Raw genomic sequence first — 15,524 nt, 5'->3', positions numbered from 1 at the left:
GTGTTCGTGTCGGATTTACGGGTCGTGTCAAAATTGCCAAGCCTAAGTTATGCATAAGATGGAGGAGTGTCGGCTAACTCCTGGCATGTTCTCTTGACTTTGTTTGTTTTGCAGCGATAGTGGAACATGAAGAACATTGTAGAGCATGCTGTCCACAACATACCGAAAAGTACTGTACCAACAAAATGAGTTTTCATAATTGCATTTCAATATGAGTAAAATTGTTCTGTTTCGGTTTAAATATATCATTTTTCTTTTAAAATCAAAAAATATATATGCTAGCTTATTGAGATATCCACTCTCATGTTTTTCTAAATTATCCTAATCCTTTTCAAGAAAATATATAAGATTCATGTTAAAACTCATGCTCATCTCTAATATACTAATTAATCTGATAGACTCATCAGCCACTTTACCAAAACCAAAGCAAGGAATAAAGGAGAAGTAGAATTGAGGACAAGATAAAGTCCTAGAAGAAGAGAAAAAATGAATAAATGAAAAGATGAAGATTGGAATTTTATTTTTATTATTATTTTTTTAAAAATACAAACCAAAGTGAAAAAGGATGGCATAATTAACTTTCGTGATTGACACAAGAATCTGACAGTAGTAATTAAAGACAAGAGTGAAGCTAGGAATTTTAAGAAGGATATATAAGTAGTGGATTGTAGGGCTACAACTACAAAGCACATTAGGGTTTAAATCTTTCTCACGAGTAAGGCCAAGCAGATTTTCAGAATATCAAATGTCGCTCTGCATTGCCGCGATTGACGCCTCACCTGGTATGTGTTTTTGAAAATGTGACGAGGTTAATCTCATTTTTAGGGGCGTAAACAACACTATTTGGGTCAATAATACCCTTAGTGCATGGATGGGTGGGCAAAATCCGCCGATAACCAAACACAGGTGGGGAATTTGTTTTACTAATTGCCCGTGACATCTGCTTTCCATTTTAGGCTCTTTTTGGGGCTTTGTTTTTGTTTTGTTTTTAACTATAGACTTAATTTATATGGGCCCTTTTATTCTTTCTTTTTTTTTATTCTTTTTTTTTTTAAAAAACTTTTAATGAGCTTTTTTAGATGGCCTTAATCCAATTTTTGAACTAAATACACTTGTAAATTGTAATATGAAAATACAAATTGAATTGTAAACAATGGACAGTACAAATATTAATAAACTAAATTCTAATTTGGAAAAAAAAAAAAAAAACCAAATAAATTTATAAACTTTGTACAATAGGCTGAACATAGGCCACAATAGGCCAACAACTTGGGCCGAGGTTCTCAAACAATACCATTAAATAGGCTTGGTAATTCGGGTTAGTGTATCAACCCATTTAACTAATTTGGTAAAAAAATATGTAATTGTCGCGTCATAAATATGTTATAAACGGGTTGATTGGTTATAAACGGGTTATAGACTAAACCCAAAGCCTCTATATTCGTGTCGTGTTCGAATTGGATTCGCGGGTCGTGTCAAAATTGCCAAGCCTACCATTAAAGGTAAAATGATTGGGCCAACAAACAAGGCCAAATATAGGCCACTTGGGCTCTTTTTTTTTTTTTTTTTTTTTTTTTTTTTTCAGGAGCTAACTGATGTACATGTGATTCGATGTTAGACACCTATGTTCACCACTGGAGTATAGCTTTCAAAAGGATACATCTTGCTCTTATTCTTTGATTATGTTTATGTACATTAATTACAAATAACTTATATTTATAAGAGAATTGTGGTAGGTGAAGATAAGATAACTATGGTAATTATCAAATCAGAAAACCTGATATCAATCAAGTGTATGAAAGTTTCATTTTATGAGTGGACTTGATGGAATCTGATTAATCTGAAATGTCTTAAGTTACAAAATTTGGTTCGTTATATATTACTCTTTATTTGATGGACTCACTATATATATATAATGAGTTCCAAACTGCTTATCAAATTCCTCATTTCTCGATCTCTAAGTTTTGCTTCCTTCAGACAATCTGCCAAGAAAGAAACCCCGCCCCCAACAAGAGCCGCAATGCCGGCCACGAACTACAAACGAGCTGCCACCAACTACAAGAGAGCTGCCACCAACTCACTACACATTTAAGATTGAGTCATTTTCGAATATCTTAGCGATCTTTCCAGCGGACAAAGAGGAGAAGTATGAGTCAGACGTGTTCGAATCTGGTGGCTATAAATGGTATGTTTGAATCCAGTTTTGTCGTGAATATGTTATTGGCTTTGTTTGTGTTACTGATAGATTTTAGTATCTGGCCTTTTGGTTCTTTTCCTTGTTTAGGAGACTGTCTTTCTATCCAACTGGAAGGAAGGAATGTAATGGGAGGGGACACATATCACTCTACTTGGTGATTGCAGAAACAGATTCTTTACCTCTTGGTTGGAAGGTTAATGCAATCTGTAGATTGTTTGTTCTTGATCAGGTTCGGGGCGAGTACTTGACACTGCAAGGTACATAGCTTCTCTTACACAAATGGGAAAAAAAAAATAATAATAATTATTTGTGATTGAAAGCTCCGTTTGTTTCGGCGTAAAATATTTTCAAGAAAATGTTTTTCATGTTTGCCGGTGTTTGGTGCGACCAAAAATATTTTCGGTTTGACCAAAAAAGTTTCTTTAGTTTCGGAAAATGATTTCAATTTTTAAATTTCGTAAATAATTTTCCGAGTTTGGAGTTTCCTGAAAATTGATTTTTCTAAAAACTTTTTGGAAGAACTTCACTTTTACCTTTTTTGAAAGAAGGTACTTGAACTTCAAAACGTCTCAATTTAGGATATCTATTTTTCGGAAAGTCTCAATTAAGAGTCATCCGTTAAGATTTTCCGTTAAATCCTATCAAAATTCTTAAAATACCCCTGTGTTTTTTTTTTTTTTTTTTTAAAAAAAATTTATAAAATTTTTCAAAGATTCAGTTTTGGGTATTTTACAAATTCCGTTAAATTCTAACCAACACTTAAATCCTAGCAATTTTTTTTTCTTAAAAAAATGAGGAGTATTTTGAAAATTTTGATAGGATTTAACGGAAAATCTTAACAAATGACTCCTTCAGTGAAATTCTCCTTAACATTTTTCAACAGAAAATATTTTACACCGAAACAAACGGATTTGAGTTTCTTCTAATACTTGGTGTTTTCTTGGGTAATGATAATGATGTTTGTTCCTTTGTGTAGATGCTAATAGCGAAGTAAGGACCTTTCATACAATGAAAACCGATTGGGGGTTTGCACAGTTTCTCTCCCTTTGTGACTTTTGTGATCCTTATGAGGGATACCTTATTGATGACTCATGTGTATTTGGCGCTGAGGTTTTTGTCACAAATTATACTGGTAAAGGAGAGTGTCTATCCATGTTGAGTTCTCCAATCACAGGCATCCGAACTTGGAGTTTTAGCAAGTTTTCAACAATAAATAATGAATATCTTTTGATGGAGTTCATAGTTGGAGCGCGCAAATGGTACGTGTCATTTTACATATTTCTGCACCCCGTGACTTCCGTTCCATTCGGGTTTGCAATTTCAAAAAGTGCGATTTAAAAATCACAGTTTGGTTTGTAAAATCGCAAGTTTACCTTTAAAGATAGTACACTTTTGCCTGCGATTTGAAAATGCAGTTTTTTTAAAAACGCAATTTCCAAACGATTTGGTTTAAAATTACACTTTTTGTTTACGTAATCGCAATCACAAACGCACCATACAATTGGCTCGCTTATGTGGTGATCAAGTAACCTATTTCTCCATTGAACTCAGGGAGCTGAAGCTATATCCAAGAGCAGTTTCAAATCAAGATGGTAAAATCTATATTAAGTTGTTTTTATCGTTGGGTGATTGGGAAGTTCCTCCCCACAAAGGAAAATTGTATGCTAGGTACACCCTACGTGTAAAGGACCAAAGATCACCCCCAGGAAAGCATGCAGAGCTTACAGGTGAACTCTCACTTCTGCTCTATCTTATTGTTATTTAGGGGACTACATGCGGGTGAATATATATTATATTATATTTAATAAATTCACTAAACGTCGTTTTCGATTAGATATATGTAATATTTACAATGTTTGGCTCGTTGTGTTGCTTTCTTGCTTAACATTTAGGTAAAAAGACAAAAGTAATGTAAAATCAATACATTTTTAAAATACGAGGGTTTAAAAAAATTAAAATAAACCAAAAACACAAAAAATTGGCATAATTATTATTTTTTTTTTAAAAAAAAATCGTTTAAAATAGGCTATAAACGATTAAAATCGTTTATTTTTTTTTTCCCTTATTATAAGTTATTTTTATTGGTTGGAAAGTATTTTCAAAGAGTTCTCTTTTGCAGATAATAATTGGTTCTCACACTCGGCTAGGGGCTACGATTACCCAATGTTCTTGCTGCAAACTGAGCTCAAGGATGCATCAAGGGGCTTCCTTCTCAATGACACTTTGTTTGTTGAAGCAGAGATTGAAATAGTATCTATTGTCAAGAATTTTATTGAAAAGAAGTGATGAAGCTGCTTGGGTTTGACGGTTGAACGAATTTGTAATAATTATTACTTGTTGGTGATCAAGTTGCAATAACCCAAATTTTTATTTGTGGTAATAAATGTGCTTTTCATATTTCCTGCTCATATATAGCATAATTAGCATTCTCTAAATCTAGGATAATTTTGGGAATTAGACAAATTATTATGGAAACGATCAAGGCCTGCAAACGTGGAGTTGTAGGACAAGTTGAGTGTCAAAACTAGTTTGATTAGAAGTCTAAGTTGGTTTTTGAGTTAGAGCATTCCAAATCGTGTCGAAAATTAGAGACCGCTAGTACGAAAGGAGTTTGAACGAGGAGTTCAAGCTTTTGAGAGGCTCGGTCGCAGAGGCGGTCGTGCAAAGTTTGAACGAGGCTGAATAACTGAGTTCTTACAAAATATTTATGAGAACCTCAGTCCCAATCCTAGTCGAAGACAATTCGAACATAAGTTATTCACGAGGAGCCACTGAGACGTTTGGTCGCAATTTCAGCTTAATAGAGTTCCTTTAACGGAAACATGATTAGAAGTTAAAACCATATATTTAGATTGTGTGATCATCAACAACACAATTATTAAAATTAGTATTTTTATTTATAAACTTGAAGACCATAATGGATATTAAGGTCATTATTATTATTTTGTTTTTATTAATATACCCCAAGAGGCCAAGAACACGCGGCAAAAGAAATTGCTGATTGGAACTGTAGTAAAACCCTTGGGAAAACCCCAAAATCTCACAATCTCTCTGTGAGTGATTTAAATTAAATATATAGAATTTAATACCAAGAAAAAAAAAAGGAAATGGAGAAGAGCTTCACTCTGATTCACACAATCGCAGCTGCCGGCGCCTTCTCTGCTATTTCCTTCTGGTAATGTGAAAGTAATTCCCCATTTTCCCTCTCAACTTTGCTTACTTTCTTGGGAAATTCATCTCTCTTGCTCTCTCTCTGTGTCTTTCTCTCAGGTACGGGTTCATGTTCGGCCGAGAGTCCGCCCGCAAAGAGCTCGGCGAGTTGATCGAAGGTCTTCGCCGTGGAAGCTCTGATTCTGCAGCTTCTTCTTCGCCTCCTCATTTCTGAATGGTGTGCTATTCTGTCTCTTTGGTTCATAATTCAATGATGGTATTCTTGGTTTTTGAATTTGGTAGACAAATTTAGCTAATTGGGTTCTCTTATTCTGTTTTGCTCTGGTTGTGTTGAAGAATTATTGTGGTGTTTTGGTGGTGCTTTGTGATGAGCTTGATAGTGGGTATTCTTGATTTTGAGGATGCTAGGGTTGTACATAAGATTTCACCGTACAAGATGGGTTTTTGTGATATGCGCTGGTAATGTTTTGTGAGAAATGTGATGGTAACATTGTGAAAACAGTTGTGATTGTGAATTAGCCAGTAGATTTCAAGGTAATGCTCTTTATAGAATAGGTTTTCCTTTCAGGTTAGCAGATTATATCTGTTGGAATTAACCCATTTGATGAAATCTAGAAAACAACATGAGCCTTTTGCAAACTCAGCCTACTTTCTCTTCAGAAAGTCATATATTGCTACCTTGTGGCCACAGATTTTTTGGTTTTTACCCATGTATGTCTCATGAAACATCTTAGTGTTTATGATGTTCCCATTGGGGTTAGGTCACTTAGTTTGATGCTTTTTCCGTAATATGGATTTTAACTTCCTCTAAGTTAACAAGAAGGCTGTAAGTGAAATGAGAAGGATGTAGAAATTCATGCATTGCTACCTTGTTGATCACATTTTTGTTTTACCCATTTATATTCTTATGATAGATCTTAGTGTTTGTGTTGTTCCCATTGAGTTTAGAACGTTTGGGTTGATGCTTTCCCTATAGTATGGGTTTTAACTTCCTTTAAGATAACTAGGTCTTATGTGAAATGAGAAGGATGTTGTCCTCTTTGGAGCAAAACCTCTAAGAATGATATTTTCTCTTTTGTTGCTCTTTAACTCGAGTTTTTTAATGTGGTGGTAACATACACTTGCTATATAACAGTAAAGGAATTTGTGTAAAATGTTAAAGTTGCGAGGTTTAGATCTGTGATAGGTTACACAAGATACTTCCAATGCAGTGAAATTTATCTTGTCCTCTTTTTTTGAATGTCTGGATGTTTACTTATGTCCTGAACACAAATATAATTTTATCTCTTTCTTGCAACCACCTAAGGGTACTGTACTCTGTGTACATGTACTTTGGCAACTGTTGTCTTGCTATATATCTCCAGCATCCATTACAGTAGTTCTTTTATCTAGAGAGTCCTGTAATGCATTGTTTTTATGCGTCTATCCTTAAACATATGGTTGAAGTCCACAAGTTGTTAGTTGTATGATTTATTCCATCAGAATAACGTTTCTTCAAAACTCTAATGTTTGAATGTTTGCATATTCAGGTGCTTTGCCAAAGTCCACAGCATCTAGAGGGCAGATATAAAAAAAATTTCATCCTTACAGCTTGTAATTGAGTTAATCGACAAATCCCTTAGCTATTCAGACATTTGTTAACCAGTCTCTGAGCCATCTTTAGCGGTGCATTTTAATTTTTGCTTATGTTATCCTTGAGAATTTTGTTTTGCTATAGATGACAATTCTAAAACCCTGGCATGTTAACCTTACTTTGAGGATACACTTCTCCTGCTGGAAGATAGTTGTTTGATATTAAGTACTCCTGCTGGAACGTAGTTGTTTGATATTAACTACTTTGAGTATAGAAACGATGGCCTAGCATTGAATTAATAGAAGGCTTCTTGAATTTATGATGCGTATTTATGGTTGTTCTATTTGAACAGAATAGCATCCTCTCCATTTCAAGTGATTTGGGTTAACCATATTGCATTTTTATCCATAGGAACCTATTGACGGTTAATTTAAGCAATGGTCTTTGCTGTCCAGCTTTGTGCACTTATGTACACTTGAAATCATTTAAGTAGATGTCCTCTATTTACTTAAGAATAAGGAAATAATTCTATTTCAAATCCAATAAAAAAACTCCTAAACTTCAGATTTCCAAAGAACAAAAAATTAATTGCCTCTTAAGAACAAAATTGAAAATTTTGCAGCATCTGTGTTTTGTGCTGGTGTTTCTGCTAGACAAAAATAGATGGTGATTGAGAGTCTGAATATGAAGGAAGGTTGTTTGCCAGTACGGTATTTGGGGGTACCTTAAATTTCTAAACAGCCCTCTTCCCTGGATTGTGAAGTTTTGTCGGACAAGATTTCGAGTAGAATTAATTCTTGGCTCTCTCAGTTGGCATCTGTCCTTTGTAGGTAGACTTCAACTGCTTTCATCGGTTCTATACAGCTTTCAGATCTATTTGTCTAACATTTCCATTTTACCTAAGAAAGTGATTAGATTAATTTTGCAAAAGCCAAAGTCTCTTGGGATTGTTTTTGTGTCCCTAAGATGGAAGGGGGTTTGGGGTTGAGGAGATTGGAGGATTGGAATAAAGCTCCCATTCTTAAGCACATTTGGAATCTGTTCTCTTTGGGTGGCTTGGGTGAAGCTGAATTTGATAAAAATAAGGTGCTTTTGGCTGCTCAATGTCCCTTCTTCTACTACTTGGTGTTGGAGAAAGATTCTTAAGCTTCGGGAGTTGGCTAAGAATTTTTTCAAGTTTCAGGTTGGGAATGGGAGTGATGGTTGGAAAATTGCACCCGGATGGCATTTTATTGGACAAATATGGATATAGGTTTGTTTTTGAGGCTGATGGTAGGATGAATGCTCGTCTTTCTAGTGTCATCAGTGGGAGGGATTGGCATTGGCTTCCTTACAGGTCTGAGAACATGCTAAATGTCAGAAGTTTGTTGTCTTGTGTGAGAAGGACTTGCCTTTGTGGATGCCGGCTAAGAATAAGATTTTCTCTTGTAAGGACACTTGAGAGGCTATCCACAGGAAGCAACCTTGAGTGGAATAGAGTAATCTTATTTGGTATCCTTTTTCTATCCCTAAGCATGCTTTCTTTTTATGGCTTACTATTAAGGATAGCCCAACTACTGATGATAAAATGTTGAAATAGGGTGTTTTGGGTGATTTCAAGTGTTTGTTTTGTCGGAATTATATAGAAACTAGGGATCACTTGTTTTTTTAGTGTGGTCCTAGTAAGAGGCTTTGGCATGCTGTCATGGCTAAATGTCTGCAAAAACATATTCGTACAGATTGAACCTCCATTGTTAGGCAGGGTTTGAAGTTTTGGAAGGGGAAGACTTTCTGTGCTACTCATTGTAGGCTTGCTCGGGGTGCTTGTGTTTTTAATATTTGGAAGCACCGAAACTCTTTGAAGTATGGTTCTTGTTTGATTTCTGAGGAGCCTGGAAAATGTTTGATGGGAAGGGCCGTCTCGCCTTTTCGAAAGTTTAAATCCTGTGCTGAGAATATTGATCTGTGCTTGAGCTGGGGTATTCATCAACAGGTCTTGTGCAGATTGAAGTTCTTGCTTGGTTGCTGGTAATTCTTGGTCTGGGTAATGGTTGGTTAGTGTACTGCTTCTTCTTTGTCTTGTGTTTTTTTTGCTTTTCGGCCTGTTGGGTTGTTGTAGGCTTGTAGCTATTGTTTGGTTTTGGCTTTGCTCAGAAGATTGGGGATTGCTGTGATTGTATAGGCGAGTTTTGTTGTTAGTTTGGTGGGTTTGGTTGTAGATGTGTTTGTTTTTCCAGTAGTTTGCCCTACTGGAGTGTATTGTAATTGTTTGTGGTGTTAAAAAAAAAATACAGCATAGCAAAGCTTGAGCTTTTGACTCTCTGGAGGTATACCACAATCTCAAAAGCTTAAATTTTCTTTTAGACATGTTTAATGAAAATAAAAGACCAGCAAAATTTTAAGCAAATTAGGTGTTTGGCAAATGCCTTTTTTAATAGCAGTCAAATGGCAACTTAATGCCTTATCAAAATAAAAATAAAAACGACAACTTAATGCCTTTGAAAAATTCAGGCTCCAAACTCTACAGACTATAGGTGTTGCAGATACAGAATTCTATTCTGTCTTTAACACTGTCAGAGCTAGTATAAGAGACTGAGGTTATATAGTGTATAGGTTTCATGTTTTTTTTCCCCGTTTTCCTTTTTTCTCTACATTATAATACACTAAACTATGCATGATTACAACTTAACAAGCATAGATAGTCTTTACACAAGAGCAACCTCTTCAACATTCCTCACATTCTTCTCTTTGATGAGTCCAACATAAAGGTTAGTCCCACTGGAGTCGCTCTCCGAAAGTCTCGTGTTTTGACCACCTTCCGACATGCTTCTCACAAATTGCATCATGTTCCGCCAATTATTTTCTTCGAACAACCTCTTATTCATTCTTAAATACGTGAATGCACACAATCCATTGCTGGAATCGGACCTACTTGTTTCCAAAACTTGTCCATATGCACTCTCATCATACCTCTCCAGAGCATTCTCCCCTGCAAGTTCTATTCTAGCACTCCTTGTCGCCATCTTTACTTGCCGAACTAAGCCTTGCGGCGAGCAATTCGCATGCTCGGGTTGTTCTCCGTCTTTCATTTCCATGCAGGTGAAGTTAAGTACAACTCCATGTTTGCCCATCATTCGTGCTATTGGAAGGTAACCATCTCTATGTCTAGTGTTATAGTATCCAGCGGTTAGCTCAGCTGCATGAGACCTTGTTCTGTAATGCCAGTGAATTCCAGCTACTTTTCCTGAAAGTTTTGCTCCAGTTTCTTGAAATATTCCTTTTGCAGCAGCAAATATTCTGTCACCGTGCTCTATTAGCTTTTCAGAATACCACTTCAGAAAGAAATCTGCATACTCAGTGTTCCATGTTCCATCCCGGCGAAAAAATCCGGTGTCTTCAGGAAATTGATTGTACTGACCGGCATCATGCGGTCCACTTCTTCCCCAGTCACTCTTCCCTTCCGCCTCTGCTACTGCTTCTAGGGAAGCTCTCATGTACTGCATGAGTTAGAAGTTTGTGTGAGAGAATATAACATAGTTAGAGTCTCTCTTATGTTAGATATTTGGTCTTACTATATGAGTCATTATCAATAATTTTTTCTTTTCTTGATGATCATAAGCTTCAGTTCAAATGGCATCTTCAAAACTGTAATAACCAAGGACGGAACCAGAATTTCTGATCGGGAGAGCGAAAATATTAATGGGGGCTAAGCCTAGCTTTTAAGCCTTTTTTTTTTTTTAAATAAAATAAAAAATTTATGGAAAAATCTGAAAACCAACTGGCCGACATTTAGTTAATAAAAGAATGAAGGGTAAGGTTATGGTTCAAAATGATAAGGATAAAAATCAAAAGAAGAAGAAGAAGAACGAGGCGGGTTGTTTTAGGGTTATGACACAATGTAGAATTTCATAATTAGAAAGAGATAAAATAAATAAATAAATAAATAAAATAAATTTATGTGGTTTGGGTTATGGACTACATTCATAAGTAAAGCTTTTAAACACTATATATTTTTCTTGATTGATTTGATTGTGTACAGAGCTTTATATATAGATCTTTACAAGTAATTTCAATATATTGTAAATAAATTCCTTAATAAGCTTACGACAGTTACCTTGTCATAGCATTGAAATTCTCCAATTCCAGGAAACCTCCATGTTCCATTGCTCTCTGGATAAGATGGATATCTGAGCTCCCCACAAGGACCCATTCCCACTTGAATTTCCTGCAAAAATTTGAACATCAGTTTAATTCCTTGAGCCGAAACCAATGATTTCCTTGTACACTTGGGAAATGAAATTACTACTTTCTAACTAAACATATCCTCTCAATTTCATATTTGTTAACTAACTTTGTTTGTAGATGCTTCTTACCACAATAACCTCCCCCAAGTAATCTTTGAATCTGTTACGGAAGCTTCTCATGTAGTCAGAGTAGACTTGAATGGGTGTTCTTCCTCTGAGAACAGCCTGTGAATCACAACCCAAGGAGATGTACTCAGGATTCCTCCTGCCTGATCTGTCTGTATACACAAGGTCTGGGTTCCTGCTGATTTCTTCCAGCACCCATGGAGGTAACGGAATGCTACAGATCGAGTTCAAATTATAAAAAAATAATATAAAAAATAAAAAGTAAAATTTAGTCATTTAATCAATACTTTAATGGTAAGTAAAGTACCTGTAAGAGTCTCCAACATTTCCTCCGCACTGATGAAAAGACATGACAACTTGGAGCTTCAAGCCATGCTTTTGAACCATCTGGACAAGCTCAGCATACCCTTCCCAGTTGTATTTGAGAGGCCCATCATTCTCCACCAACCCCCACCAAGCGTCCACCATAACTCCTTCCACTCCGGCGCTCTTCAACGCCATCAAGCTGGCATTCATGGCTCGCGGCTTGTTCAGATTCCCTCCGTGCGTCACTGTGTCGAGCGGCAGCATCACAAACACAGGGACCCTCGAATCATTACTGGTGTAGTGACCGCCTGACAGCGCGTGAAACTTCTCCTTCTCGTTTCTCCACCCTTCTGTGGCGCCTATCAAGGCCTTGTCGCGCGAGACTACTTCCTGCTCGGTCGAGCTCCTCACAGCTCGGACACGGCATGATGGCTTGGTTTGTGCGAAGAAAACTGTGCTGGAGAACTCCTCGGGAGTTTTCAGGCTCCTGGTGTCTTTAAGATTGATGAAAGAAGTTGATGAACGTAGTGTTAAAGTCATGTTTTTTGTGTTTAATTGGTGTTTTGAGAAGCTACGTTGTAAAGAGAGAGAGAGAGAGAGAGAGATTGTGGGAATAACAATGGATGAAGGTGGGTGTGGCGTGTACATTTTCTATATTTATAAAAGAGAAACTCGATCTGCATGGTTTGAGTTTTTGAAAGAGACAACGTTGGTGGGCTCTTGTTTAAAAGGGAAAAAGTGAAAAAAATCAAATGAGTCAGCTCACTTTTTCTCGGTCATTTTCTCTCTACGCGCTTCCACCTTTTCATTCTTATCGATCTGAAAAAATTAAAGAAATTGCTTAGAAGTTTCACTCTTGATCGAGTAATGCTGTGGGGATTCGGATCCGGATCGCCCGACGAAGATTCAGATAAGTGATTGTGAGAGTTAATTTGTGAGATTTACTTAATTGACCAAATAAAAATTGGGCTGCTCAACTATTTATCCGATCAAGTGAGTCCCATAAATAGTATTTTACAATCACCTGCCCGAATCGGCTGCACTTCGGACAGATAAATGTAGATGATCACACTATTATTTTACTTGACTGATGTGACAGTATTCATAAGTTCTTAGATTAGTTTTTTTTTTTTTTTTTTTAATAAAATAAAAATTGAAGGGCTAATAGGCACTGTCACATCAGTCTAGTAGAATAAAAGTCTACCCTCATTTCACTGGAAATATTTAAGAGTTTATGAACACTGCCACACCCCAATAAAAAGGAAGTGTAGTATATATTTGACATTATGAAAAAGATTGAGAGAAAGGGAAAAGAAATGGAATTGGTTACAGAAGGATCAACCTATTTCTCATGCAATATATCATGTCCTTTTCTCTAGTCTTTAGATGCAAAATACACTTTAAAATTACAAAATTCATCAATATAATTTGCCTTTGATTATGGATGCTAGCTTTCCCTTTCCCCCTTTTCCCCCATTAACTTGAATAGAAAAAAGAAGATTATGGATGCTAGCTAGCTATCCTATCTCAAGGATATTTGTTACATACATTTTGAAATTTCAAATTTGAAATTTGAAAGATCAAAGCATTAGCAACGTCCAGAGAAATTGAAATATCTTCAAGTGATGCAAACACCTTGTTAAGTTGTTAACTCCACCTGTCCAAGTCAACCCTCATATATATATATATATATAGCAGATAATATCTGTGTCAATACAACATTCAAGTGCTCTTCAAGCCGCCTTAACTATTTTATAGTCCATTTTTTATTGTTTGATTGGTACATAATATTTCTATTTTGTATTTTTGTTACATAAAATTCTTTCACGAGCCATATTGAGCAGAGAAGCCTACATATGTATATATGGTATATATTGGACCAAAGTTGGTTCTTCTTTTCCCACTTTCTGAGATCAGCAAGTAGCTAAGCCATTACTTTCTTCATTATGATGATGCATTAAAAATTACTTTGTTTTGCCTAAAAATTAATTAATTAAGAGTGCTCTCATGATCAAACATAAAAATAAGTAAATAAATATAAGTTTTTGACAACGCTTAAAACATGACTATATATTTTAATGCATATGCTTTTGAGAAAGAAATAATATTTAAATAGAATAGTGAAAGTTGATATCTAAAATAGAATTTTATAATCATCAAAGAGGACTCAGATATGTGTTCACACTCATCTAGCCAGATGCAAATTTGGGTGAAAATATAGTTGTATCTGATAAGTTACTTTAGCCCAAAAATTAATTAGCTATTACGTACTGTATTGCTCACTAAATGTAAAAATAAATAAGTTTTTGACAACCGATAAAATATGCACATGACTTTGATTGAGAAAGAAATAATATTTAAATGGAATAATAATAAAAATTGATAGCTAAAATATATATATAACAAAAAAGAAAAGAAAAGATTTTTTAACTAAAAGATTGGAGAGAAAATTTGATGAGTACGATGTGAATGCTAATTAGTAACTTGTTCATTTCATGATGAAGTCAATAACTTGCTGATACGTGTGAACATGTGATTAGATGCATGAGTAGTATTAGCCACCCATCTGGCGTAGAGATCGAATATAGATGACCCGGACATGATTGATCATCAATGATTGATCAATTTCTGATCAACCATATACATGTGGTTTATGTTCACTTAATTTGGTCTAGCTAACTAGTAAATAAATTCTGTAATAGTGTAATATATAATTCTTTTATGTGGATGACAAAAATGATAGCATTTGAATGAATTTTCTTGGTCTTGGTTTTCTTAGGATAAGAAAGAGTACGTACTACAAGGGTTGTAATTAACCAAGTCTTTGCTTTCATTTTCAGTGATAATATATGCTTTGAAGAATCCGAATCTTCACCTCCCTGCAGAGGATCACCATACACTTTTTTGCATACTAGTCGGCACCAATTCCATCCATTCGATACCGAGACAAGAAACTTTTTCCTTGAATAATTGGCAGATAGATGCCTCTTTTTTTTTTTTCTTTTTTTCTTTTTTTTTTTTTTGAGACAAAGAGAACTTCATTATCAGCCCCAAAGGGAATTACACTTGACCAAACGGCCAATACAAGACAAAAGAAGTTCATACATGCCCGAAGGCAAACACCACAGCCCGAAGGCCAATTGTGACCGGAGATAAAAGAAATTCCACCCACTAAGTCAGGTAAAACCTGACTTAAAAGCAGCTACCAAAGGTAAACTGTGAAAAGATTCAGAATAAACAAAAAACATCTACCCAAATAATAAATAAACATTACAAAGATCATACATGAAGTCCTTCTAAACAATAAAGCACAATAGCACATAAAAGAGAGATAGATCTAGCTAAAAGCCATCAAAACAATCCCGAAATATCCAAAAATTACATAGGTAGATTGAAAACACAGCCACAAACAGAGGCTACACCCCAGAGCCGGCAGAAGGAAGGCGGATTTCGCCAATACCGGCGGCGCATGGGAAACACGCGCCAGCCCCGGTACCACCCAGCCGAAGAGACACCGCCGGAAGCCCCCTCCCCACCGTGCAAGACCAGAAAATGGCGAAACGTGGCCGTCACACGCGCCGAACGGCAGAAACCCCTCTGGCGCGTGCAGGCCACGCTCCGAGCTTCGGCAACTGGCGTGACCTGTGCGACCGGCAGCAGGAGCGGACGGCGACGGACATTCCGGCCAAAAGGCGCGTGTCAAGCGGAAAGCAACGAGCTAGCGTAGATCTGGCATCAAACATATGCAAAAAAACAATAAAAACCGGCCAAAAAACAACACTCCTCCAACGACACAAATCCAGCCACTCTCCCAACCATACCAGGAGTGTAGATGCCTTTTGTCTTCACTTTTAAATTCTTCGAGCTTGCTTATTAATTTGTATACTAATCTGATTTGACTTCTAAGTACAAAATGACTTTGATCTAA

At 36.1% G+C, this 15,524-nt stretch overlaps 3 protein-coding genes across 3 annotated transcripts; 2 read left to right on the top strand and 1 right to left on the bottom strand.

The window, feature by feature from the left end:
* The first annotated feature begins 701 nt into the window (after positions 1-701).
* Positions 702-4,594, top strand: LOC133854743 (uncharacterized). The gene is made up of 6 exons (XM_062291010.1): positions 702-782; positions 1,978-2,185; positions 2,285-2,454; positions 3,174-3,456; positions 3,749-3,924; positions 4,317-4,594. The coding sequence occupies exons 1-6, from the start codon at positions 746-748 to the stop codon at positions 4,481-4,483; spliced, it is 1,041 nt and encodes a 346-aa protein (XP_062146994.1). The 5' UTR covers positions 702-745; the 3' UTR covers positions 4,484-4,594.
* Positions 4,595-5,179: 585 nt separating this feature from the next.
* LOC133854880 (uncharacterized) lies at positions 5,180-7,258 on the top strand. Its single transcript, XM_062291145.1, has 3 exons — positions 5,180-5,372; positions 5,468-5,585; positions 6,898-7,258. Exons 1-2 carry the CDS (start codon positions 5,305-5,307, stop codon positions 5,580-5,582), a joined length of 183 nt encoding a protein of 60 aa, XP_062147129.1. The 5' UTR covers positions 5,180-5,304; the 3' UTR covers positions 5,583-5,585; positions 6,898-7,258.
* Positions 7,259-9,316: 2,058 nt separating this feature from the next.
* LOC133854493 (beta-amylase 3, chloroplastic) lies at positions 9,317-12,231 on the bottom strand. Its single transcript, XM_062290726.1, has 4 exons — positions 11,598-12,231; positions 11,294-11,504; positions 11,035-11,145; positions 9,317-10,417 (listed from the first exon to the last, which is right to left on the bottom strand). Exons 1-4 carry the CDS (start codon positions 12,134-12,136, stop codon positions 9,626-9,628), a joined length of 1,653 nt encoding a protein of 550 aa, XP_062146710.1. The 5' UTR covers positions 12,137-12,231; the 3' UTR covers positions 9,317-9,625.
* Positions 12,232-15,524: the final 3,293 nt, after the last annotated feature.

Source organism: Alnus glutinosa, chromosome 13, assembly GCF_958979055.1.
Source record: "Alnus glutinosa chromosome 13, dhAlnGlut1.1, whole genome shotgun sequence".
Lineage (NCBI taxonomy): Eukaryota > Viridiplantae > Streptophyta > Magnoliopsida > Fagales > Betulaceae > Alnus > Alnus glutinosa.
This window is presented reverse-complemented; position numbering and strand designations above follow the sequence as displayed.

Excerpts from the sequence above, each read along its gene's own strand:
- LOC133854743 (XM_062291010.1), top strand. The coding sequence starts at position 746 with ATGTCGCTCTGCATTGCCGCGATTGACGCCTCACCTG. Across the intron at positions 783-1,977 it reads CGCGATTGACGCCTCACCTG|ACAATCTGCCAAGAAAGAAA; the intron begins GTATGTGTTTTT and ends TGCTTCCTTCAG. Across the intron at positions 2,186-2,284 it reads GAATCTGGTGGCTATAAATG|GAGACTGTCTTTCTATCCAA; the intron begins GTATGTTTGAAT and ends TTCCTTGTTTAG.
- LOC133854880 (XM_062291145.1), top strand. The coding sequence starts at position 5,305 with ATGGAGAAGAGCTTCACTCTGATTCACACAATCGCAGCTGCCGGCGCC. Across the intron at positions 5,373-5,467 it reads TTCTCTGCTATTTCCTTCTG|GTACGGGTTCATGTTCGGCC; the intron begins GTAATGTGAAAG and ends TCTTTCTCTCAG.
- LOC133854493 (XM_062290726.1), bottom strand. The coding sequence starts at position 12,136 with ATGACTTTAACACTACGTTCATCAACTTCTTTCATCAATCTTAAAGAC. Across the intron at positions 11,505-11,597 it reads AATGTTGGAGACTCTTACAG|CATTCCGTTACCTCCATGGG; the intron begins GTACTTTACTTA and ends CTCGATCTGTAG. Across the intron at positions 10,418-11,034 it reads AATTTCAATGCTATGACAAG|TACATGAGAGCTTCCCTAGA; the intron begins GTAACTGTCGTA and ends TAACTCATGCAG.